The sequence below is a fragment of the Salvelinus sp. IW2-2015 genome, linkage group LG16 (genome assembly GCF_002910315.2).
Source record: "Salvelinus sp. IW2-2015 linkage group LG16, ASM291031v2, whole genome shotgun sequence".
In the NCBI taxonomy this organism is placed as follows: Eukaryota; Metazoa; Chordata; class Actinopteri; order Salmoniformes; family Salmonidae; genus Salvelinus; species Salvelinus sp. IW2-2015.
This window is the reverse complement of record NC_036856.1, coordinates 27,657,015-27,682,595: the sequence shown is the minus strand read 5'-3', so window position 1 is coordinate 27,682,595 and position 25,581 is coordinate 27,657,015. Positions and strand designations below refer to the sequence as shown.

Sequence of the window (25,581 nt, the reverse complement as noted above, 5' to 3'; positions counted from 1 at the left end):
TGGAGGAGGGACCTGGGGAGGCGAGCACAGGAGGTAGGAAGAAAAGGAAAAAAGACGGTGGCCTGTGACACCCAACCCCCGCCACAAGAGGTGGCCACTGGGCCCGAGTCGGACCCTGAGGAGGGAGACAACCCCGCTCCGGCAAGCGAGCCACCGTGCAAGGAAAACCTCAGGCTACACTTTGTGGAGACCCTAGACGGACCTCCCAACATGGGAATCCTCACGGGTCAGTTCGGGACTGCCCATGTAGAAGACCAAAATCTCCAGAACGCTAGGGCCTCAGGTGATGGCGGTGGATGGCGTACTGTTACCTGGGGTAAGTGATTGGCGCTAATCCCACTTCACAATTAAGCATAATTTATTGTATCAGGTAGTAAAGCATAATGCTGAGATCAAAGACTTGTTACTCATACCCAGCCAGTATGTTAGGACTGTGTTGCAGCTTGCCCACACCCACCTGCTTGGGGCACACCTGGGGTGGAGAAAACCAGGGAGGGGATCGGGAACCGGTTCCACTGGCCCGGAGTCAAGCGCACCATGGAGGACTATTGCCGTAGTTGCCCGGAGTGCCAGATCACAGCTCCGAGGGTGTGGTATTGAAACCCTTTGGTTCCCTTGCCCATTATAGGAGTGCCATTCGAGCGGGTGGAAATGGATCTGGTGGGTCCGTTGGTGAACACCGCGACGGGACACCAATACATCCTGGTAATCATGGATTACGCCACCCGGTATCCTGAGGCAATCCGTTACGCACGGCGGCATCCAAAGGTATCGCACGGGAGCTCTTCCATTTATTCAGCCGGGTGGGGATTCCGCGGGAAATCCTGACGGACCAGGGCACCGCGTTCATGTCTCGTGTGATGAAGGATGTCTACAATCTGTTACGAATCAAACAGGTGAGAACCAGTGTGTACCATCCACAAACCGACGGGCTGGTGGAACGCTTCAATAAGACCCTGAAACAGATGCCCCCCCCCCCCCTTCACAGCGTAGTAAAACATGTGGAGGATATGAGGGAGGGAGAGGATGACGGTGATTTGGCCAGTGGTGAGGGAGCACATGGCGCAACGTGCCCAGGAGCGTGTCTACAACCGGGGGGCCCAACCACGAGAGTTCCAACCTGGTGAGACGGTCTTGGTGCTGATCCCTACCACGGAGAGTTAATTCCTGGCTACGTGGCATGGGCCCTACGACATCGTTGAGTGGGTAGGCGACGTCAACTATAAGGTCCGCCAACTGGGGCGGAAAAACCCCTCCAGCTTTGCCATGTGCATTTACTGAAGAAAAGGCATGGACGCGAGGCGCTGTGCGTAACGTGGACCCGGCCACAGCAAGGCCCGCCCTCGGTTGAAGTTGCAATGGGGGAAGATCTCAGCCCGACCCATCGACAGGAGCTCAGAGTTGGTCCAGTGAAATTCGTCCGTGTTCTCCGAGGTGCCGGGGCGCACGGACCTCGTGGAACATCAGATCCATTCTCGGGAGGGGAAATGTGAAACCCCAAGAAAGAAAATCGCTGCCAATAGGGGATGGCCGGTCCCCTGAACCAAGAGGCAGGTAAAGTCATTCCTGGGGTTAGCAGGCTACTACAGTAGATTTGTACCTAACTTTGCCGCAATAGCTTCTCCCCTGACAGATGGACGGAGGACACAGAGGCGGCGTTCCAGGCCCTGAAGGATGCGCTATGTTCGCACCCGGTACTCGTCACACCGGACTTCTCAAAAAACCTCCTGGTCCAGACAGACGCGTCTGACACCGGGATAGGGGTCGTTTTGTCCCAAGAGCAGGAAGGCGAGGAGCACCCCATGTATGTCAGCAGGAAGCTCCTCCCGAGGGAGAAGAAATACTGAATTATCGAGAAGGAGTGCCTCGCCGTGAAGTGGGCCCTCGACACCCTCAAGTATTACCTCCTCGGGAGGAAGTTCACCTTGATTACTGACCATGCCCCTCTCGTGTGGATGGCACGAGGTAAGGACACGAATGACCGTGTCACCCGCTGAATCCTGTACTTACAGCGATTCTCTCTGTCATCCACAGGTTGGGGGCCCAGCACGGCAATGCGGACGCCCTATCCAGGAGGGATGCAAACCTAGCCCTGAGCATGCCTCCCTCCCAGTCAGGGCTAAGGGGGGGATCCCAGGAGGTCTACCCCGGGGGATGGTAATAGAGGAGGTACGTGAGGCGATGTTGGCTCCCTCTGCTGGGAATACGGGAGCTGGGCACCCTGACACGGACAGCTAAGTGGAGGTAATTAGAGGAAAGTGCCAACCAGCTGTGGAGGCTAAATAAAAGGAGCACGATAGCGCACCGCGGGAGGGAGACGGACACCGGTTTAGAGAGAGAAGGAAGACAGAGAAAGTTATTTCTTTGATATATTTATTTTCTGTCTTAAGTAAAGTTGTTTTTCTGACTAACGCCTCCCTGTCTCTGTGTCAATCTCTGCACGCTCAACCCAACACCCCACGGTTTACCACACTAGGCTATTTAGCAAATATGGGATTGGCTTACATTTTTGTTTTGTTTCTGTAGGGTATTTTATAAACTAGACTACAGCATACTCATGTTTGAATTGGAGTTGAAAACAATGCAATACATTTAATACACAACTTAAAGGAACCATATACTGTATTTAGACATGGAGTACGTTTTGATTGGGCAGTGAGGGGTCAAGCCCTTATGTGCCACCGCCAGCTAGTGCACCCATAATTCCCGCTGTGAAAATAGCAAAAATATTTCTGACACACCGCCTGACCTATGGCACTACTGCCAGTGCTAAGATTTACCATTGCGTTCTTTAAATAAAAGTTTTTTAAATAAATAAAGCCCTGAGTGTCTTAGCATCCCTGTGGGGGAATTGCCCAATGTTAATGCTAGCTAATTCGCTAGGGTGTTTGTGTGTGTGCCCTTGCTAACCATCATCCGTAACTGTACATCAACAAGCCTGGCGAGGCTTTGTCAATCACGGTTAAGCTCTGCTCTACTCGCTCCCTCCTTCTCTCCCCCACAGCTCAGTTGCAGGAATACCCGTAATTGACCCTCGTTATGGAGAAACGGCATCGTGAAACAGGCCCTAATGAGCTGATTCTTGTTGGCTACTTTTTTGTGTTTTTTTTTTCTCTGGGGGGACTTTTCATTAGTGAGCTTTTGATTGACAGCTACTATGGCTCCTGAGCGTGTGTGCGGGTGGGTGCCCGTGTGTTTTTCCTGATTGTTCCACGACAGACCTGATACTATTCCGACTCACAGTAGATCACCTCCATTGTAATTCCATTAAAATCCGCAGCACTAATTTCTGACAGTTTTACAATGATCCTTTCTCTCCATAACAGGCTTGACCACTGAAGCCTGGTTATTATGGGCTGTTTGAGCTGCATGGTAATCTGTAAGGACCGACGCTGGAGTAGAGAAGCAGGTACGGGGAGTCAAACATTTAATCGGAACAGACATGGAACAAGACAGGAACGGCGTCAGCACACGGCTACACAAGGACATATGACAATCAATGCTGAAGCAGGAAACAGTGAGGGGGAACAGACAGATATAGGGGAGGTAATGACAGAGGTGATTGAGTCCAATAATCGCTTATTTGTGTGATGGGGGGGAAGGCAGGTGTCCGTAATGATGGAGAGCCTGGTGCCCTCAGAGAGAGAGAGAGACCTTCTCAGAACAGTGTAAACAGCATGGCACCGTTCATATTTTAAGAAATGGCACCAGAGATGTCGTGGCGTGCAGACATATTTTCCACCCAGCATTGCCTGAATCTAAAAATGAGTCTCCTCATACAGGGCAAGGCTGTTGGCTGGCTATAACATGCTCTTGAGACCTTTTTCCTCTGTCTTCACTATGACTATGAAAGAGGGTGTTTGCAAATGAAGCCTGCCGTGTGGGGGGGGCATCTCTGCCTGTGTGTGTGCTAATGTGTGTCTGTGACATTGCAGGGAGTTTGGCCGCTGGAAAGTGAACAGCCTGGCTCTGGAGAGACAGGACAACAATGGTCTGGCCCTGCCCCTGGATCCCGAGTTCCTCCAGACCATCAGGCACCTGGGCAGACGGCCCAGCCTCAGCTCCATTACAGACAGCATCATCAGGAAGTACGGAACACACTTCCTGCTCTCAGCCACCCTGGGGGGTAAGAATAATAAACCTTTTATTTATTGGTGTAATGATTGGAAGACCTTTTTCTTTTAACCCAATCCTCTGTATGCTGCTGATGCTCAGCTTCAGAAACGCAAACAGTAAATTCTCTCTTTGCTGTAAAGGTGTCATATTGAATGTGTTGTTCTATTCCCCAGCCCAGTCCTCAGTGCATATTCTGCTCCACTCTGTGTGTTTAGGGGAGGAGTCATTAATGATCTTTGTGGACAAGCGGGGGTTGAGTAGAACGGTGGAGACAAGAGAGGCCAACGGTACAGCCGTGACTCTAGAGGCCCTGCACCAACTGGCTGCCTCTTACTTCATCGACAGAGAGAGCACCCTGCGCAAGCTGCACCACATCCAGATAGCATCCACAGCCATTAAGGTAAACCTACAAGCTGCACCACATCCAGATAGCATCCACAGCCATTAAGGTAAATCTACAAGCTGCACCACATCCAGATAGCATCCACAGCCATTAAGGTAAACCTACAAGCTGCACCACATCCAGATTGCATCCATGCCCCCCCCAAACACACACACACACATTCATTCCCAGATCCCTCTAGCTGGGTCCATTAATCACTGTGTCAGTCATTATTACCGAGTAATGAGTGTGATCGGCTGAGTTTGCCCTTTGCACAGCAGGACATGTTTGTCAGACTCCGTATTCAGAGTGATTCGTTTCCATGTGAGCCTGTGATTTGTTTACATGTACCTGTGGCAATGAAAGGATTATCATTGAGGAATTTCCCATGCATAGACACCTTGTATGAGAGCAGTGTTTCACCAGCTGGTGAGCCACTGGCGTCGAATTAACATTTCTTTAAGAGTGATGGTTTAAAACTGGACTGCTAGACTGTTTTGTACATCTTGAGGTTTGGGGAACCACTTCTAAATAATGTGGGGGAGGGGAGAAGGTGTGTGCTAAAATACATGTGACAGTCATACCTGACACAATTGTACAGTTCAACATTGATTTTGAACATTATCTAAGATGATGTAGAGTTATAAACTCACTTGTAGTTTGAAAGCATCCATCCGTTTATCATTGACTTTTCCCAGTGCTATCCCATCTTTGGCCACCACAGACAGATAAGGCCATATATTCCTTAAAGTGAATTGGCAACGGGACACATCATGGCTTTGTTGGCAGCGTCCTCGTGGACAAAGTGCTGCTAAAATCATCTGATTGAGATGAATGGAGCAGAAGTCCTCTGAGGTGCATTTGTTTAGGAGGCAGTTTCAGGTGACTGATGTGAAATATTCACAGCATCAGCTGCCTTTAATTCAGGCCATGGATTTTTACCTCGTCAAGATGATGACGGATGGCAAAACAAAAGCATCTCTTAGAAAGAGGGCACCAGACAACGGCTTTAAGAGAACAGATTTCAGGAGGAAAAGCCTGTTGTCCTGGTATAATGTAGGAGCTATAGCTATAACACTTCTGGTGAAAAATAAAGGGAAAGGAAAAATGAAAAAGATAAAGAGGGAGGGGAGGCGAAGGGAAGGGGTGCCTCTACAATTACACATCAGAGTGATGAATCCTCGGTTCTATTTCAACAATTTCTTAGAGAGCTTGCCCCATTTGTCAGCCATTTTGGGTATGAGTTAAGGTGTCACACTAATGAATAGAAGACGTATGAAGAATACTGGGGTTCCGCCATCTGTAATAATCGGTGCTTTAACCTACCAGCGAGCAAGAAACACTGACAGGAGACACTAACAGTGCTGGGTGGACATAAATCAATTGGTTATAGTTTGATTTACAACCCAGGTCTGTTTCTACTAAGGTTTATTACAATTAGCCTGAAAAACAACTAGCCATCGATGGGGAGAGGACAGAGGAGTGTTTTTGACCCAATTTGCTGCCTTGCTACTGCAGTGTTTAGTCATTCATGTCCTCTTATGGTTCATTTGTAGGAGAATAAAGATCATTTGTGAGGCTGAGCTTTGGAAATCAAGGAAATCTAGCGAGAAATTATGGTTGCAGTTGTTCACGATGTAGAACAGATTTGATATGGATAAATAAAAAATAAAAACACTTATTCCTTGTGTATCAATGAATTATTAATTTCATACGGATTTTGTCATCTTCGTTATTATATTGTTGTGTCCTCTTTAACATTTTGCCATGTCCTCCCCCTCAAGAAAAAGACACCCTCAGATGTAAAAACAATAGGAAGTTTGTTATTTTCTATCAAGGACTTATATACTCTGGGAGAACTTTACAAATTAGATAAAGGTATGTGCTGCAGTTGGCTTCGCTTACCCTTTAACCTCTGTCTGGGTCATCGTCAGTCAAGCTACTAATATGCAAGTTGTGAATAATCTTAACCTTTTGCCAGCTCTGTTTCCTCTCTCTGCAACATTGTTTGCCAAGAGCACCAGAATTATTAAGCTCTGAGAGAAGGGAAGAGGGATGATAATTTGTTCCAAATCAAAAGGAGTCTCTCTCAGCCCCGTCCAAGTTGGAAAACAGACTCCCATCTAAAAAAAACAGCATATCATAGTTTCCCTTGCCACAGTATTAACTCCTACTTTCTTCTCTTAATGGTCCCCTGCGGATTTCAATGAGCCTCCATTTATTTAGGGGGCACAAATATAATCTCATGCTAGTTTATTTTTTCTCTCTTCAAGTCGATAAGCTGATCCCCAGCTCTGGTTGACATCGTAGTGTAAGCCAGTGCAACAAAGTGGTTTTAAAACATCTTGCCGGAATCGTCAAAGAATGTCTAAACACGCGTAAACACACCTAGGATGCAAATGGGAATATGCTGCATCGACTAAGGCTATGCCTAGTGATTAAAAACAGGACGATTCTCTGTGGTGCCGTGAAAAAAGCAATTTCCAAAGAAGTGCCGGTCCCAAACATTAATGCCATTCCATACTTTTTTAACAGGTTGGTGTATAGGCCTCTTAATACCCCTTATTATTTAAATATCTGACATCTGGGGCTCACTTACTGGCATTTTATGTATTATATTCTGCTTTTGTGGAATTACTCATAGGTGGAATTAACAGAAGGCATGATCTTCACCAGTTTCCATGCCTCTGCCTTAGTGGTATCATGATAATATTAATAATGCTTGCATTTAGAAAATAATTGAGCTTCCTCGTCATTTGAGGCATTGCATATAAAAGTATACAAGGGTTGTTACTGCATTGCTTTGGAGCACTTGTGATATGCTTATATTTTCATTCTCGCTTAACCATTATCTATTCCCAAACACTAAACACTAGCAAGACCTTTAAACAATTCCCCAGGGGCAGATTCTTTGGCTGAGGCAGGACAGGGGACTCTGGTCTCTGCCTTAATCAGAAGAAGCATCCATACTGTGAGTGCTGTTCCCTTATATCAAGTCTCATGTGGCTCAGTTTGGTAGATTACTGCGCTTCCAACGCCAGGGTTGTGGGTTTGATTCCCACTAGGGACCAGTACGAAGTTTTAAAAAATGATGCACTCCCTACTGTTACTCGGTTTGGATAAGAGTGTCTGCTGAATTACTTGTAAATGTAGAATATGATGATGCATACCAGACACGTCTCCATCACATAACCAAGCAACACATTCCTATTCCAGGAAAGCCTTTAAGAGCAATCGCCAGACCCATTAAATGCAGCTGTTAGAATTTCTGATAGTCAGCACTCGATTATGGCATATTAATACAACCCCCGCTCGCTCTCTCCACCTCATTTACATTTTTTTATTCACCAAAGTCCCCATAAGTTACTGAACATACTTTTATACAAACAACTGTTAAGAGTTTTTTTCTCTTTTTTTTCTAAATCCATTTCTTATAGAAAGGACTAAGTGTGCATATGCTCGGCTTCACTTGGTCCTTGTTGCAGATGGTCTCATTGCTATGCATAGAAAATCCAGATTTAAATTAAAACATTTCCCTTTAAGTTGGACATCTGTCTGTGTTAGAAATTTATCTGCCCATCCCTCTAGACATTTTGCGGATTTTAATTATTTGCGTCGAAGCATCAATAAAAAAAATAATGGAAATGCCGTGCCGTCGATAGGCCTGCTGAAGTTGAGGTTTTCATTCTCTCTTTCTCAACCCTCTTCCCCCCCCTCTCCATTTCAAAGTAACTCAAAACTCAATGTTAAATGAAAAATAATATTTTGTGATTATCATATAATGAATCACTGCTGCTTATGTAATTAAGGTTGGTTATGGTTCTGGTGTCTTAATGTTTTCAATGCATACCTTTTTGATACAGTTCAGTTTCTGTTATTCTTTTTCTTTCTTGTGTCTCGCCCTTCCCTCTGTTTTCACAGTGACCTTAAAGTAGGTGTCAAAGAAAGCCAACTTTTCTGCCCACAGAGCGAAAGGAAAGTGTCCCCTTTCTTCTGAATGTAGAACCATAGTTCCTCATTGATCTACACTGGTGATGTGGTTACTTTTATTGGCCCTTTGGGAAAATATTAAAAGAAGGAGCCACTGTGGCGTTAGGGGAGAATAACGTGCAAGTGACGAGGAGGGAGATGGATAGGCCCGCAGGCTGCCAGACTTGGAATGGTGGCAGAGAAACCTTGATATATGGGAGCTTTAAATCATCCTTTTGTCAAGGATGATTGAGCTGTGATTGTGAACGATCTAACCGCTCACCCAGAGGAGAAGAGATCCAGTGTCTTTCTCATTTGTCAGCGTGAATCTAGTGATATGTCTGCCAGGCTTGCATGTAACTGCATCTTTCAAGACTTAAAGCATAATTGGAAGGTGCCACCGAAAATAATTCTTCATACGTAGTTCTTTCTTTTACTTTTTTGCATACTCCACATTCTTCTCTCCCTTGTGTCAGATTACAGTGGTTTTTGGTTGCATTGCTACTGTATGTCATCATCGCTTTCTCTGAGTAGACAAGAAACCACCTCTCACCCTTAAGCTTCATGTACTATACTTTTTTGATATAACAATGTGGCTTCTGAACAGAGAATTATCATCTAACAGACTATACTGAATAGTGGATATGTCTAAATGCACAACCTTGGTGTTGCATCATACACCAAACAACTGAACTACTGTACTACTACTTGTAATGTTTGTTGATGTGAACATTTAAACGTGTCTCAATAAGGTGTAAAATATTTAGTCCTGTGGAAGTACAGATGGTAGGAACTGAGTGAGCATACAATTGTTGTTGTTGATCTCATTCCACATGACATTCAGCTCTGCATCCCTACATTTCTTATGACTTTAGTGGCTCTCTTACAGTGTAGTGGAGTATTGCCATGTGCCTCTGTCTTTCCCGTTAGGTGACCGAAACCAGGACGGGCCCTCTTGGATGCAGTAACTATGACAACCTGGACTCAGTCAGCTCTGTTCTGGTTCAGAGCCCTGAAAACAAGATTAATCTGCAAGGTCGGCCATCCATAATTGAACCCACCCAGACATTCTGATGGAATTGTCACAGTTTATATTCTCTGCCAAACGTTAGACAAGAGGCACCAGAGTGTCAGAAGGAATTTAGCTTCAATTCGTCTTTGTCTGTCATTGGAAACCGAACCTCTGGATTCCTAAGTGGATCACAGGGATTTGTAGACATGTATGAACAAACCAGTGGAAATGTATCTATAAAGTGACAAGAAAATACCTCTTCTGTCCTATATTAACTTACAGTAGAAAGTCTATAGTTAATACAGTATTTGAGTCTAGTTTACATTATTACAGTAATTTGTCTTGTAGTTTAGCCAGTGTTGTCATATATAAACTGTACCATGTCCTCTCCCCCAGGTCTCCAGGCCATCCTACCAGAGTACCTGAGGGTCAGGTTTGTCCAGGCTGCTCTGAGCTACATCGGCTGTAACGAGGAGGGTCAGTTTGTGTGCCGAGACAATGACTGTTGGTGCCGCTGCAGCCCAGGCTTCCCCCAGTGTAACTGCCCCGACGTGGACCTGAGGGCCATGGAGGCCAGCCTACTGCACATCAGAGACACCTGGAACATGGCCAACCAGGACTTTGAGGAGTCGGGTATGGGAGTATGACATTGACGATACACTCACAAAGGCGTATATAGAGAATTTGTAACATTCAATATACTTGCACAAATGTACTGCAACTGTATGTCAAATAAAATAAAATTGTATTTATCACATGCGCCGAATTAAACCTTACCGTCAAATGCTTATTACAAGCCCTTAACCAACAATGCAGGTCAAGAAATAGAGTTAATTTAATTTTTAAAAATATTTTCTTAAGTAAGATTTTTTAAAGTTACACAATAAAATTATAATAATAAGGATATATACAGGGAGTTCCGATACGGAGTCAATGTGCGAGGTACAGGTTAGTTGAGGTAATTTGTACATGTAAAGTGACTATGCATAGATAATAAACAACGAGTAGCAGCAGTGTAAAAACAAAGGGGTGGATTGGGGGTAGAAGCTGTTAAGGAACCTTTTAGACTTGGCGCTCTGGTACTGCTTGTCATGCGGTAGCAGAGAGAACAGTCTATGACTTGGGTGACTGGAGTCTTTGATAGTTTTTTGGGACTTCATCTGACACCGCCTAGTGTATATATAGGTCCTGGATGACAGGAAGCTTGGCCCCAGTGACGTACACGGCAGGAGGCACTACCCTCTGTAGCACCTTACGGTCAGATGCCGAGCAGTTTCCATACCAGGCGGTGATGCAACCGTACAGGATGCTCTCGATGGTGCAGCTGTAGAACGTTTTGAGGGTCTGTGGACCAATGCTAAATCTTTTCAGTCTCCTGGTATATGCCACAGAACCTTACACAATACGGAAATCAGTGTGACGTCTGCTGTCTATGGGTTCACATGTATATTTAAAGGCTGAATTATTCATATTAAATGTCAGGCCACATTTGAGAAGTCTGTAAACACATACAGTAACTCCAGAAAGTATTTACGCCCCTAGACTTGTTCCATATTTTGTTGTGTTACAGCCTGAATCTAAAATTGATTACATAGAAATTTGCTGACACTGGCCTAAACACAATACCCCATAATGTCAAAGTACAAATTAATAAAAACGAGTGAATAAGTATTCAACCAATTTGTTATGGCACGCCTAAATATGTTCAGGAGTAAACATTTGCTTAACAAGTCAAATAATAAGTTCAATGAACTCTGTGTGCAATAATAGTGTTTAACATGATTTTTGAAAACCTCAACTCTGTTCCCCACACATACAATTATCTGTAAGGTCCCTCAGTCGAGCAGTGAATTTCAAACACAGAATTAACCACAAAGACCATGGAGGTTTCCCAAATCCTCGCCAAGAAGGGCAGACATGGAATATCCCTTTGAGCATGGTGCTTTTCTACACCCAATCACTACAAAGATACAGGCGTCCTTCCTAACTCCGTAGCCGGAGAGGAAGGAAACTGCTCTCCGGATTTCACGAGGCCAATGGTGACTTTAAAACAGTTAGAGGGTGATTAATGGCTGTGATCGGAGAAAACTAAGGATGGATCAACAACATTGTAGTTACTCCACAATACTAACCTAATTGACAGAGTGAAAAGGAAGCCTCTACAGAATAAAAATATTCCAAAACATGCATCCTGTTTGCAATAAGGCAGTAAAGTAAAATGGCAAAACATTTGGAAAAATAAATTAACTTTATGTCCTGAATACCAAGTGTTCTGTTTGGGGCAAATCCAACACATCACTGAGTACCACTCTTCATATTTTAAAGCATGGTGGTATCATGTTATGGATATGCTTGTCATCGGCAAGGACTAGGGAGTTTTTTTAGGATAAAAATAAACAGAATAGCTAAGCACAATCCTAGAGGAAAACCTGGTTGTCTGTTTTCTAACAGACACTGGGAGACAAATTCACGTTTCAGCATGACATTATCCAAAACACAAGGCCAAATATACACGAGTTGCTTCCCAAGACAACATTGAATGTTCCTGAGTGGCCTGGTTCCATTTTTTTACTTTAATTTGCTTGAAAATATATGGCTAGACTTGAAAATGGCTGTCTAGCAATGATAAACAACCAACTTGACAGAACTTGAAGAATTATTTTAAAGAATAATGTGCAAATATTGTACAATCCAGGTGTGGAAAGCTCGTAGAGCCTTACCCAGAAAGACTCCGTCTTTCACAGCCGTAACCGCTGGTGATTTTAACATGTACTGTATTGACTCAGGGTTGTGAACACTTATGTATATGAAATATTTATAAAATAATAATTTGAAAACATGTTTTCATCTTGTAGGGTATTGTGTGTCGATGGGTGAGGAAAAAGTTATATTTAATCCATTTAGAATTCAGGCTGTAATAAAACATAATGTGGAATAAGTCAAGGGGTATGAATACTTTCTGAATGCACTGTATGTTTAATTCACATGGCCCATGTGAGGGACTAAACCCACAACCTTGATGTTGGCAGCATTATAGTTTAACTGTCTGAGCCAGTTGGACCAATTATACCATCCACACCATCTGCCCTACTGCATTGTTGATGTCAGTTGTTTAATTTGCCGTGGTTCAGTACCTGTAGTTCTGCAGTGGTTCGCCGCAGAGCTGTGGGAAGGCATTAAGAGAGAAGCATTGTTACCTAGCTGTTTTCAGCCTCTGACAAGATAATAATGGTGGGAAGAGGCCTGGCTTTCAGGGATGAGGTGTCATTCTCGTGGCAGTGAAACAGCGCTCTAGTCTTGGCATGAACAGACTTTTTTGTGTGTGTGTGTCCCGGGAATGGTGCCAGCCTAAGCAGGTTTACTCAGGGTGCAATGGAGCACACTAATTCATTTGAATGCAGCAGCTGGAGGCTGATTTAAAACATGTAAACATCCTTTACCGAGCACATCATGGAATCTAATGGCCGTAAAGACACTACTACGTTTACTTCTAATTGCAATCTGAGATCTCTCTATCCTAATATAGCGATGGTTTATCAAAAATTCCATTGTGTTAGTTATTTTTTAGAAGTTATTCATTTCACAGCAGTACATATTACACCATGGCTAATCACTTTGAGAGCGAATTACTATTGTAATCTGAGATAATCAACATCACTGTTAATTGTAAATATCACTGTCACTTTCTCATTACAGATTAGTTAGAATTGAATTCTGAAAAATCTATTCAATCATGAAAGCATATATCGATTGCTCTGAAAATAGATTTTTGTTCATTCCTGCGATGCCCCCTTTGACTCGTTAAGCCTAACACTTACCATGAAGCAAAGTAATATTTTTTGCTGCTTTTCTATCTGTTTGGCTGTTGTGCCTCTGCACACAGAGCCATGAGCTTGCTTTGCCAGGAGCTGGCTTGGTTCTTGGTGTTTCAAACAGAGACACAGACCTACATTTAGTTCTGCCTCTTTCTATTAGCAAATGCATCACTTCCATTTTCCCCCACCGCGGCCCGGCAAACCAAGTCCCATGTGCTCTCTCTAAAGTGATCCCTTAATGCCGTCTGACTTTATCAGACAAAATGAACAGTATCATATAAATAAATAAGCGGACTAGAACGACAAGAGGGCATTAAACCTCTCCACACCTGTCTGCCTTTCAGAGGAGTTCCAGAACTTTTTGCGGAGACTCCCGACGTTCTACGCCCTCAACACATCTGCCATCCAGTACTTCTGGAAAATGGAGCCGGCCATCCACCAACGCTACAGACAGCTGGAGCTCAGCAGCAGACAGCTCATTGCCAAATCCCGACGAATCGTCAACAAACTCTTCACCCTCAGCAAGAGGTGTCGGACACAGCCGAAAGTCATTGTGCTGAGAGAGAGGTGAGACTGTATTATGATAAACATTCCCTGTGAAGTTTAGCTGCCTTGTAAAGTACCAGTCAAAAGTTTGGACACCTACAGTACTTGTTCCAGGGTTTTCTTTATTTTTACTATTTTCTACATTGTAGAATAATCAAATCAACTTTGTCACATACGCAGAATACAACAAGTGCAGACCTTACCGTGAAATGCTTTCTTTCAAGCCCTTAACCAGCAGTGCAGTTCAAGAAGAGTTAAGACAATATTTACCAAATAAATGTAAATAAAACATTTTATAGTCCGGTGGCTATTTGATTAATTGTTCAGCAGTCTTGGAGCTTGGGGGTAGAAGCTGTTGAGGAGCCTTTTTGTCCTAGACTTGGCGGTCCGGTACCGCTTGCCGTGCGGTAGCAGAGAAAACAGTTTATGATTTGGGTGACTGGAGTCTGACAATTTTATGGGCTTTCCTCTGACACGGCCTATTATATAGGTCCTGGATTGCAGGAAGCTTGGGAGTACAGGTGGGAACTGAGTACACACCCATGAGGGGCTCCAGTGTTGATGATCAGCATGGCAGACGTGTTGTTGCCTCCTCTTACCACCTGGGGGCAGCCCATCAGGAAGTCCAGGATCCAGTGACTGCACTTGAAGACATCTGGTATCATATAAAATATATTTTATATTTGAGATTCTTCAAAGTAGCCACCCTTTGCCTTGATTACAGCTTTGCATACTCACTTGGCATTCTCTCAACCAGCTTCATGAGGTAGTCACCTGGAATGCATTTAAATTAACAGGTGTGCCTTGTTAAAAGTTACTTTGTGGAATTTCTTTCCTTCTTAATGCGTTTGAGCCAATCAGTTGTGTTGTGACAAGATCAGGGTGGTATACAGAAGATAGTTTTCACCAAATAGGGCTAAGTCCATATTATGGCAAGAACAGCTCAAATAAGCAAAGAGAAATTACACTCCATAATTTATTTAAGACATGAAGGTCAGTCAATCTGGAAAATGTCAAGAACTTTGAACGTTTCTTCAAGTGCAGTCACAAAAACCGTCAAGCGCTATGATAAAACTGGCTCTCATGAGGACCGCCGTAAAGGAAGACCCAGAGTTACCTCTGCTGCAGAGGATAAATTCATTAGAGTTAACTGCACCTCAGATTGCAGCCCAAATAAATGCTTCACAGAGCTGAAGTAACAGACACATCTCAAAATGAACTGTTCAGAGGAGACTGCAAGAATCAAAACTTCATGGTTGAATTGCTGCGAAGAAACCACTACTAAAGGACACCAATAAGAAGAGACTCGCTTGGGCCAAAGAACACAAGCAATGGTCATTAGACCGGTGGAAATCTGTCCTTTGGTCTGAGTGCTATTTTGACATTTTTGGTTCCAACCAACCTGTCTTTGTGAGATGCAGAGTAGGTCAACGGATGATCTCTGCATGCGTGGTTTCCACCGTGAAGCATGGAGGAGGAGATGTGATCGAGTGGGGGTGCTTTGCTGGTGACACTGTCAGTGATTTATTTAGAATTCAAGGCACACTTAACCAGCATGGCTACCACAGCATTCTGCAGCGATACGCCATCCCATCAGGTTTGTGCTTAGTGGGACTATCATTTGTTTTTTAACAGGACAATGACCCAACATACCTCCTGGCTGTGTAAGGGCTATTTGACCAAGAAAGAGAGTGATGGAGTGCTGCATCCGATGACCTGGCCTTCACAATCACCCGACCTCAACCCAATTGAGATGGTTTGGGATGAGTTGGACAGCAGAGTGAAGGAAAAGCAGTCAACACCTGCTTAGCATATGTGGGAACTCCTTCAAGACTGGTGGAAAAGCATTCCAGCTGAAGCTGGTTGAGAGAGTGTTCAAAGCTGTCATCAAAGTAAAGAAGGGTGGCTACTTTGAAGAATCTCAAATATAAAATATATTTAGATTTGTTTAACACCTTTTTGGTTACTACATGATTCCATATGTGTTATTTCATAGCTGTGATGTCTTCACTATTATTCTAAAAATAAAGAAAAACCCTTGAATGAGTAGGTGTCTGTCCAAACTTTTGACTGGTACTGTAGGTGCATGAAGAATGCGAGGGGGGGTGGGGGGGTAGAGAGAGAGTGATTCGGGGGGGGGGGGTGACCGAGAGGTGACCTTTAAATTACATGAGTATGGATGAAAAATCAAGCCTCAAACTGGTAGTTATATTTCTGTGCTATCTCTGGATGGGGTATCAAACAAGTTTAATTGTTTTATCTTTATTTAACTAGGCATGTCAGTTAAGAACAAATTCTTATTTTCAATGATGGCCTAGTAACAGTGGGTTAACTGCCTTGTTCAGTGGCAGAACGACAGATTTTTACCTTGTCAGCTCGGGGATTCGATCTTGCAACCTTTTGGTTACTAGTCCAAAGCTCTAACCACTAGGCTGCCTGCTCCCCCAAAGTGTTGCGTTTATAACATGGTAATAAACACAACACGTTGTTTTCAGCAGAGACCTGAGAAGGGTTTTTGTAAAATAATTGTTTCGATGCTGATGACTTGGTCCCGGTCTAGTCTCCCTTCAAAATATCCAGGCCATGTAAAATCTGCCTGAGTATCCCTTTTGTGCCTGAATAGACTCAGGGATGTTGTGAATGTCCCAGTCAAAAATGGCTGCTGTTCAGACATACACATTGTTGATAGGTGAAGGGAGATGAATTCTGTACTCTGCATATTGCTTTGACATTTCTGCACAGATTTGTTTTGTTTCTTATGTTCAAAAGAGTTCACAGGCAATCAATCAGAACATGAGATAGCATCTCCAATTTCACCAACCCTCTTGTCGAGTGGAACTCTGCTGTGCTTGTGTTTTTTCTTCATTTTCTTCTAAATGTGTTTTAGAAAAGGTTTCATTTGGCAAAATCAGCCCATATTTCTTCGTCAGGGGAAAATTGACTTTAACAAGCAGAGAGGACTGATTAATAAAACTGAAACTCTATTTCATACATTAGATATACTGAGATAGCTTTGATTTTAATAGACTACATACAGAGAATACAGTAGTTACCTAGATCTGACTAATACCGTCAGCCAAATTCAATTAATTCATTCATGTTTATTATTTAGATACAAAATCCCATTGAGAGAACATCCATTTCTTTCCTTTTACTGTTATTTTTCACCGTCAAGGACTATTTTGCTCAGTGAATGACTGTATTCTGAGGTGTTGAGTGTCTTTTTGTATGACTTGGTTTCATTTTTTGATGAAACGACCTATAATGGATACAAATAAAAGGTCTGTGGCCATGAGATTCTCATAAACAATGTTAATTTGTACTAGTCTCCTAGTACTACTGCTATTGTGGCTCTAACACAGAAGTGACCGTGTACATGAAGAGTCTGACTGTGACATATTTCTCTTAATGGGTTTTAGTAAAGCAATACAAGCTACTCTCTGCCCCTCCAATTTCCATTAGAGGTCTCTTTGCCCCTTCCATTTCTCAACCTTATGGTGTTTGGACAAATTGTTTAATGGACGCAATTCAAAAAGTAAATCCAGTTATTCACAGAGAATTGGGTGCCAGCACAGAGATGCAGAGAGACAGGGCTCTATTTTCGGCTGGTGCTAAGGAGGTGCACATTAGTTTGCAATTTCGTCATGTAAAAACTGTTGCACTGGCATTTTCCAAACCTAACGCCAGGTTCGGCTATTTACCTGTCTAACATCAGCTTGCTTACGCTGAGGTTGAAGGGGTGGCAATATTTGAGGTGTGTCCTTCACAAGCGCAAAAGTCACAATTTCATGCAGTGCTAATGGGAGGTTTTAAGACTCACAAAAAGCAGGTCTTAACTGTAATGCAGTAGATACTGGCATGGATTTTGAGAGCGAAAGCGCACCCTATCCAGACATGATGCACAGTGCCCATGGAAGGAGAGATGTGCCTTTTGTGCAGGTGAATCTCGTATTTAGAAACAGATTTTTTCCACCCCCATTTAATAAAAAATAAAAAAACAAGCATAGCCTGCCCTCCCCTTAATATAGGCTGGTTTAGCAGCATAACAGTGCGTCTTTTTATCGTGGCCAAGTAGACTATGAATAAGTAGGTTTTAAATGGTCTACTGAGAGTGCTTGGAAATGTTTTTGATGCAACAGGTCAGGATGTTCTCGATGGTGCAGCGATCGTATTTGTAGAGGACACAGGGCAGCATGCCAAAGTTCTTCAGCCGCCTTAGGAAATAGAGACGCTGTTGTGCACTCTTGACACGAGTGGTGGTTTTATTGGTCCATGACAAGTCCTTGGTGATATGGACTCCAAGGAACTTCAAACTCGGAACGCTCTCTACCTCAGTCTCGTTGATGTGGCTAAATGGTAGAGTATCCATCCCCTCGTCCAATTACCAAAGACACGCTCCTCCAAACTATTCAGTCTTCCTATAATGCCATATCAACCAGGTAAAAAAAATATTTGCCTTGCACATATTGTAGACAACGATAGAATTGAGAGGAGCCTAGTATTTTGTATAGAAGTGTGAAAATTAGGCGGAAAGACATTTTGTCACGATCGTGTGGAGGAGAGACGGACCGAAACGCAGCATGTGGAAAATAAGCCATCTTTTATTATAACGACGAAGATGAACATGAAACGAAACACTTATACAAACTATACAAAAACAACAAACGACCGTGAAGCTACCAACGCAAGTGCACACAGAGAGAGATCACAGTGTGAAAATACCTCTCCCCACTGGCGTCGTGTTGCATGAAGACAACGCGCTGCAGGGTGAGCGAGTAAGTAGACAGTTCCATTCACTTCTGCGTGGGTAATGAAGAGTGTTACTGTACCCAGTCCAATCTGTCAGCGCAGGGGAGACACGCGCCCCCTCTCATCACCTGCAGTGCCTTGTCCGGATCAGATACAGAGTCGACTTTCACATCAGTACTCGCACCCGCGCATTGTTAGCAGAAACAGGACCCCATTCCACTCATGGGCCTAGCATTCAAACAAATTGTCTAATACAAGTCGCTCTGGATAGGCGTCGCTAAATGTTAAAATATGCTAATATCATCAGTACTCTTAGCAGATTGCCAACCTACCCCAGAAGCTATCTCACACCCTTGACATCGCTTTGCACATTTGTTGTGTTCTTTGAGCCCAGATCACTGAATATGGATTCAACTGAGATTTGTTTTTGTTATTCATTCACCTCTGCCGCACCTCACCACCAACACCTGTGGCCACAATACACACATCACATTCAATGCCTCGAAATATTTCAATGAAATTTTCTTCCTAAATGTTCACACCAAACTTATTCACACACATCTAAACGCTGACACCCTCACACTCTCTCTCAGCACTTGTCTCGGCACAAACGGACCCATTATTGAGAGCGAAATAAATATATACCTCTGCTCTTACACTTAAGTCGCTCCCCTGGATAGAGCGTCTGCTAAAATGACTTAAATTGTACTGTTTGACAATGTACATTACACCTGTTATTCATGACAGCAAGCTACTCTCTCCACACCCCTTGAATCTTGCACATCTCTGTGTTTGGTCATTAAAGCAGCCTGCAATATAACTGTTCGAATTTCCAACTGCAGATTGCTCTTTCTGCTGTTATCCCGCCGACCACTCCTTATCAGCCAACACAATACCATATGATCGAACGCTACTAACCCCTCGAACTTTTTTCTCCTTTCTGCCTAAATAGCTATTAACAATTATTAAAAAATCTATAGCTGCAATCTTGATCAATACATTTCACTAGTTGATTCAACCTGCTTTGTTCTGGAACCCTAAATTCGGAGTCAAAATGACTTCAACCCAGTCACATAAGTTGCTTGGTCAATCCTAGCTCGTTTCTATTTTCTATTGGCGTGCTCGTTTCTTACACATCATTCACCTTCTTGGCCCTCCTTTTCGCGTGATTCCAATTGGTAGTTTCAGTCTCTGTAACTCCCCTCCCCCCCACTCCTGGGTTTGACTGCGCGAGACAGAGGCACGAGGGTGATGCATTGTCCCAATTGCTGTCCATCATTCTAGGACACCAACCCTGCCCAGGCCCCCCCACTCCGTCTCTGGACTTCCCCGATCACGCGATCGATGCACAGCCTGGGATCGAACCCGGGAATGTAGTGAGCTCAAGCACGTGACGTATGCTGTGCCTTAGCGACCTTCTTCGCCGCCTGCCCCCCACCACCTCACCGGGAGGCCTTTACACTGATTTTTGAATGACTATACTCATTGTTTGCTCACATCCACACACAGTATATATCATTGTTCACTCCATCTATCTGCCCCAATCTACCCCTAATTGGAACAGAGTGGAAAGAAGGGTCCCTGTACAATTCAATAGTATTCAAATCCCCATCCTTTTCGCACTTAGGCTCGCTATGTAGGCATACTGCAAAAAAACTCAGTGGATTCATTTTTCACCTCTCGCCAACTCTTCACCTTCTTCTGCTCCTAAATACCAAAATGCACTTCGTGTGTTTGGTGCCAATCCAGTACACATTACTGAGTACCACCATCTCCAGTTTTCATTTTCAAGTCAGTCAGTGGTCAGCTGAATCATGTTTGGGTACTGCTCCTGCTATCCTTCGGGTTCCTTATGACTGGCTTGGCAAGATATTTTTCTACGCGATTAACAATTGTCTCAAAAGAATGCCGAGCCAACGCAACGGCATACATTCTACGAGCTGAGTAAACCTGGTGTCATATGTTCCAGCCTTTTGCCCCACAGACACCCTCCCGGGCAAGCTGTTTCACATTAATTCATCTATACAGCAGGCTTGCCCCGTAACTAAAACACCACCCGCGCCAAACTCTACACTGGGAGCTTGCCTTACATGAAGAAGTGACAATGCCTTGGCTTTGGACGTGAGAGCAAGTTCCAATTTCACTTAATTTTTAGCCTTCGTGCAAACTCTATGCGCAAGACCTGCAAATGGGTTGTCTTAAGATCATATCTAATTCAAGCTGCCAATTTTAAATAAGAGACTATGAGATTTTCCCAATCTTTAGATTGTTTCATCCTTGTTGCAAAGCCCGCCTCGCCCAGCACTCATGTTTTCCTACACCACGAAAGAATATCATCACTTCTGCACTCGTACATACGCTCGCCACTAACGGTGACTAACATGTATTGACCGGTGCTTAACATCTAAGAAGATATCATTTCATTAGTGTTTTATTATTTCACCTTCTTTGCGCAAATGCTTCGGAACGTTTTCCCTCACTCGAGCAAGACGCTATTTTGTGTCACGATAAAATATATGTCAACCAAATTATCGGTACCTTCTTCAATCCCCACTCTCAAACCTAATGTCTCCAATGATCATACAGTTCCTTATTGTCACATGCACATACAACAGTTTGATATCAGCCATCTCTACCAGTGACAACTGCTACCTTACACGCATACTTCACCCACATATTGCAGTTAAGAATATTTGTGTTTAGTAAAAAATAGCTAGGAAAAATAAAATTAAATATTAAAGAGAGTATTCCAGTAACCATTACTGCTCAGTAGCACCCCCCCCCACTCCTTGTTGGCTCGAGGCTATACTAACAGGGGGTTAGGTACAGAGTCATGTGCGGTGCGGCAAGTGTTACACGCTCTGCCCCCCACTCCTGGTCGACGGTCAATAAGAGGTATATGTACATGTGGTAGATGCTATTATCACAACTTAGTGCCTATGCATAGATAAAAACAGCTCGAGTAGCAGCCCCCCAGCATTAATACACGGTTCCAGGAGAGTCTGGGTAGCCCTTTGACTCATGTTCATTCACTCCAGTTGGCCGAGCTCATTTTTAATGCTACAGAAATACAGTTACAGTGCACCATTTGCTCTTGTGGCATACTAATATCAGCAAGCTTAAACCTATGGAGGGTTTCTTACTTGCACTTATGGCCCAACAATTTTCAACTAGACGAGCTGGGATAACCAAGTCCAATCACTAAACAGGAGATGAGGAAATCGTCACTCACGTGGGATACTACCTCGCAAATGTAATCGATTTTTTAACTCTTTACACTCCCGCGAACCATTCCTTACAAGTCCGGAATTTGAGCAGCTGAAATACATGCAATCGAGCCATGTATGTTTTCACCATACAACCATTAACGATACATCTTTCTAATTACGTTTGGTTCTTTAATCAACATGAACAAAAAGACACATCTGTTTTATTAAAACCCACAATTTCATACTATACGACGCCCCACATTCCTTTCGCCAATGAGTCAGAATATATTCTCATACAATTCGCTTCTGCATTTCATGGGCACTGTGTGCATCGTCACCGTATGCCTGTACCAAATGTGTCCACCCCTGGCTTAGTATTTCTTTATCTTCTCTTCATTATTTTATTCAGGCCTCAGGGCTGTGACACCTGGGATGTATGTGTTTTTGTACGTGTCTAGGTGTGGTTGTAAGGTTTAGGCGGGTCAGCTCTATGTTGAGAGTAGTTGGTTCATGATTTAGTATAGTAGTCCTTAGCTGTGTCTATCTGACGTTGCAGCTGTAGCGTCATCATAGGAAAGTCTTATGGTTGCACTGATGTTCTGGTCCGATTAGAGACAGCTGTTCATCGTGCTGTGCCCCTGATTGGGAGCCGTCAATCCTTAAGGCAACCATAGGCCTTTAGCTGTTTGATCGGGGAATTTCAAGAGTTGAAACGTAAATAAATTTGTGCATGCTTCGCTGTATTGGCTACTCGGTTCCGGTACGTTTCACGTGTCGTTTTGTCGTTTGTATGTTTTCGCTATGTTTGTCCATAGTTATAACTCGTTTTCACCTCTGTCATCTCCGCTTCACTCTTCATAATAAAAGAACGATGGCTTATTTTCCATTTATCGCTCTTGGCGCCGTTCTTCCGTCGCTCCCTCAGTCCACCGATTCCCAGAATCGCATGCTGGACAAGCAGCGTAAATCAAGGCAGAGTGGCTGGAAGCCCGAGAGGCAACCCCAAAGATTTCTGGGGAGGAGGGAACACGGGGAAGTGTGTGCTGGGCCTAGTGGGAGAATTAAGCCAGTTCCCCGTGCTTACCATCAGGAGCAGTTGGCTACAGAGAGTATAGTCGGAGAAGTGGAGAGTTATTGCGAATTGGAGGAAAGTGAAAGGTGGGAGATTATGAGACATTTGAGGAGTTGTGTGTTTATTGGAGGTAGAGCGAAGAGAGAGATGATTATGGGGGAGCATACCAAGGTAAGGTTGGGAAGCCCTCTGTGCGTCTCCTGAGCCTGTAACGCACTGTTCCTTCTTCCCGCACCTTCCTGAGGTGCGTGCCTCAGCCTGGTACCACCAGTACGGTCCACGCACCAGGCCTATCGTGCGCCTCGAGAGTCCAGTGTGCCCTGTTCCTCCTCCACGTACTAGCCCTATGGTGCGTGTCTCCAGTCCGGTCCGGCGACACTCATACCACGCACCAGCTGCCATGTTGTTCCCAGGTTTCCATAGCCCTGTTCCTGCTCCCCGCACTAGCCCTGAGATGCGTGTCCCCAGCCCGGTACCCCCTCCAGTTCCGGCACCACGCACTAGGCCTAATGTGCGTCTCCAGGGGTCCTGTAACATGTCACCTTTTACTCTTCACCCTCGCCGCACGCCCCACACTGAACGGTGCGCTTGTACTTACTAGCCATCCGGTTCGCCTCCGCCCCAGTTCCCGGCACCCTGTGCACGACCGACCAGGCTAAGTGGCGCAACTCTACGGCACGAGCCATCCGTCTACCCAGTGCGCCAATTCTGAGCATACCGTCTCCCCAGCGCCTCGAGCATCCGTCTCCCAGCGCCATCTCCGACGAGCCTCTTCCTGTGTCGTCGATTCTCACACAGCGACCATCCTGAGCCGTCGTACCTCCACCCCTTTGACCGTCCCCCCCAGCGCCATCTGAGCCCGTCCCCCCGACTCCTGTTCGCGATCTCATTTTCAATCCGTCCGCGCCCAGCTCTGAGCCATCACTACTCCCAATGCCAGTCTCGTTGCCATCCGTACACTGTCCCTCTTGACCCATTAGAAGCCGCCCCCGTCTGTCCGAGACCGTCAGAAGCCGTTCGTCCACAGATAGGGCACGCCGTAGAGCCATTCGTCAACAGGATCTGCCAGAGCCGCAATCCAGAAGGTATCACCTCTGCCAGCAGCCCGCCACGTCAGACAGGATTGCCAGAGCCGCCAACCGACAGGATCTGCCAGAGCCGCCAACCAGCCGCAGGATCTGCCAGAGCGCCAACCAGCCATGAGCATCCAGACGCGTCAGCCAGCCCCATGAGCAGCCAGAGCCGTCAGCCCATGAGCAGCCAGATCCGTCAGCCAGCCATGACCAGCCAGAGCCGCCGTCAGCCAGCCTGAGCAGCCAGACCGTCAGCCAGCCATGAGCAGCCAGATCCGTCAGCCAGCCATGAGCAGCCAGACCGTCAGCCGGCCATGAGCAGCCAGATCCGTCAGCCGGTCATGAGCAGCCAGATCCGTCAGCCGGCCATGAGCAGCCAGATCCGTCAGCCGGCCATGAGCGCCGTCCAAGCGCCGACGCGTCCAGCCAGGACTCCGCCAGAGCCGTCCACGCAGGATCGCCAGAGCCGTCCAGCCAGGATCCGCCAGAGCCGTCCAGCAGGATCCGCCAGAGCCGTCCAGCCAGCGATCGCCAGAGCCAGCCAGCCAGGATCCGCCATTCAGGTCCGGAGCTGCCGTACCTCAGTCCGGAGCTGCCCCTTATCCTGGGCTGCCCCTTATCCTGGTGCTGCCCCTTATCCTGGTGCTGCCCTTATCCTGGTGCTGCCCCTTACTTCCTGGTGCTGCCCCTTAGTCCGGTGCTGCCCCTTAGTCCGGGCTGCCCTTCAGTCCGGAGCTGCCGTACCTCAGTCCGGAGCTGCCCCTTATCCTGGGCTGCCCTTATCCCGGTGCTGCCCCTTATCCCGGTGCTGCCCCTTATCCCGGTGCTGCCCTTATCCGGTGCTCGCCCTTAGTCCGGTGCTTGCCCTTAGTCCGGTGCTGCCCTTAGCTCGGTGCTGCCCTTCAGTCCGGAGCTGCCGTACCTCAGTCCGGAGCTGCCCCTTATCCTGGGGCTGCCCCTTATCCCGGTGCTGCCCCTTATCCGGTGCTGCCCCTTAGTCCGGTGCTGCCCTTCAGTCCGGAGCTGCCGTACTCAGTCCGGAGCTGCCGTACCTCAGTCCGGAGCTGCCCCTTATCCTGGGGCTGCCTTATCCTGGGGTGCCCCTTAGTCCGGTGCTCCCCCTTAGTCCGGTGCTCCCCCTTAGTCCGGTGCTCCCCTTATTCCAGTGGGGTTAAGAAAGCGGGTAGTGACTATGGTGGGTTGGGGACCACGCCAGTGCCGGAGCCGCCGCCGTGGACGGACGCCCACCCAGACCCTCCCCTAGACTATGTGCTGCGTGCCGGAGTTCGCACCTTAAGGGGGGGTGTCACGCCTGGCCTTAGTATTCTTTGTTTTCTTAATTATTTTAGTTAGGTCAGGGTGTGACATGGGGATGTATGCGTTTTTGTAGTGTCTAGGGTGGTTGTAAGGTTTAGGGGGTTTATTAGAGTAGTTGGGTTTATGTTTAGTATAGTAGTCTAGCTGTGTCTATGGTTGAGTGTAGGTATCTAGGAAAGTCTATGGTTGCCTGAATTGGGTCTCAATTAGAGACAGCTGGTTATTGTTGTCCCTGATTGGGAGCCATATTTAAGGCAACCATAGGCTTTAGCTGTTTGTGGGGAATTGTCTATGTTGAACGTAAGTAGTTTGTGTGTGCAC

General features: G+C 45.5%; 1 protein-coding gene across 1 annotated transcript in view; it reads left to right on the top strand.

Annotated features, from left to right (window-relative positions):
- The window catches only part of LOC111976091 (BMP/retinoic acid-inducible neural-specific protein 3), a 60,220-nt gene that overhangs the window by 22,922 nt on the left and 11,717 nt on the right, over window positions 1-25,581 (top strand). Inside the window, exons 3-7 of the mRNA XM_024004833.1 lie at window positions 3,936-4,126; window positions 4,332-4,516; window positions 9,398-9,503; window positions 9,876-10,112; window positions 13,639-13,861. Of these exons, the coding sequence (XP_023860601.1) occupies window positions 3,936-4,126; window positions 4,332-4,516; window positions 9,398-9,503; window positions 9,876-10,112; window positions 13,639-13,861 (942 nt within the window). The remainder of the gene's footprint in view (window positions 1-3,935; window positions 4,127-4,331; window positions 4,517-9,397; window positions 9,504-9,875; window positions 10,113-13,638; window positions 13,862-25,581) is intronic.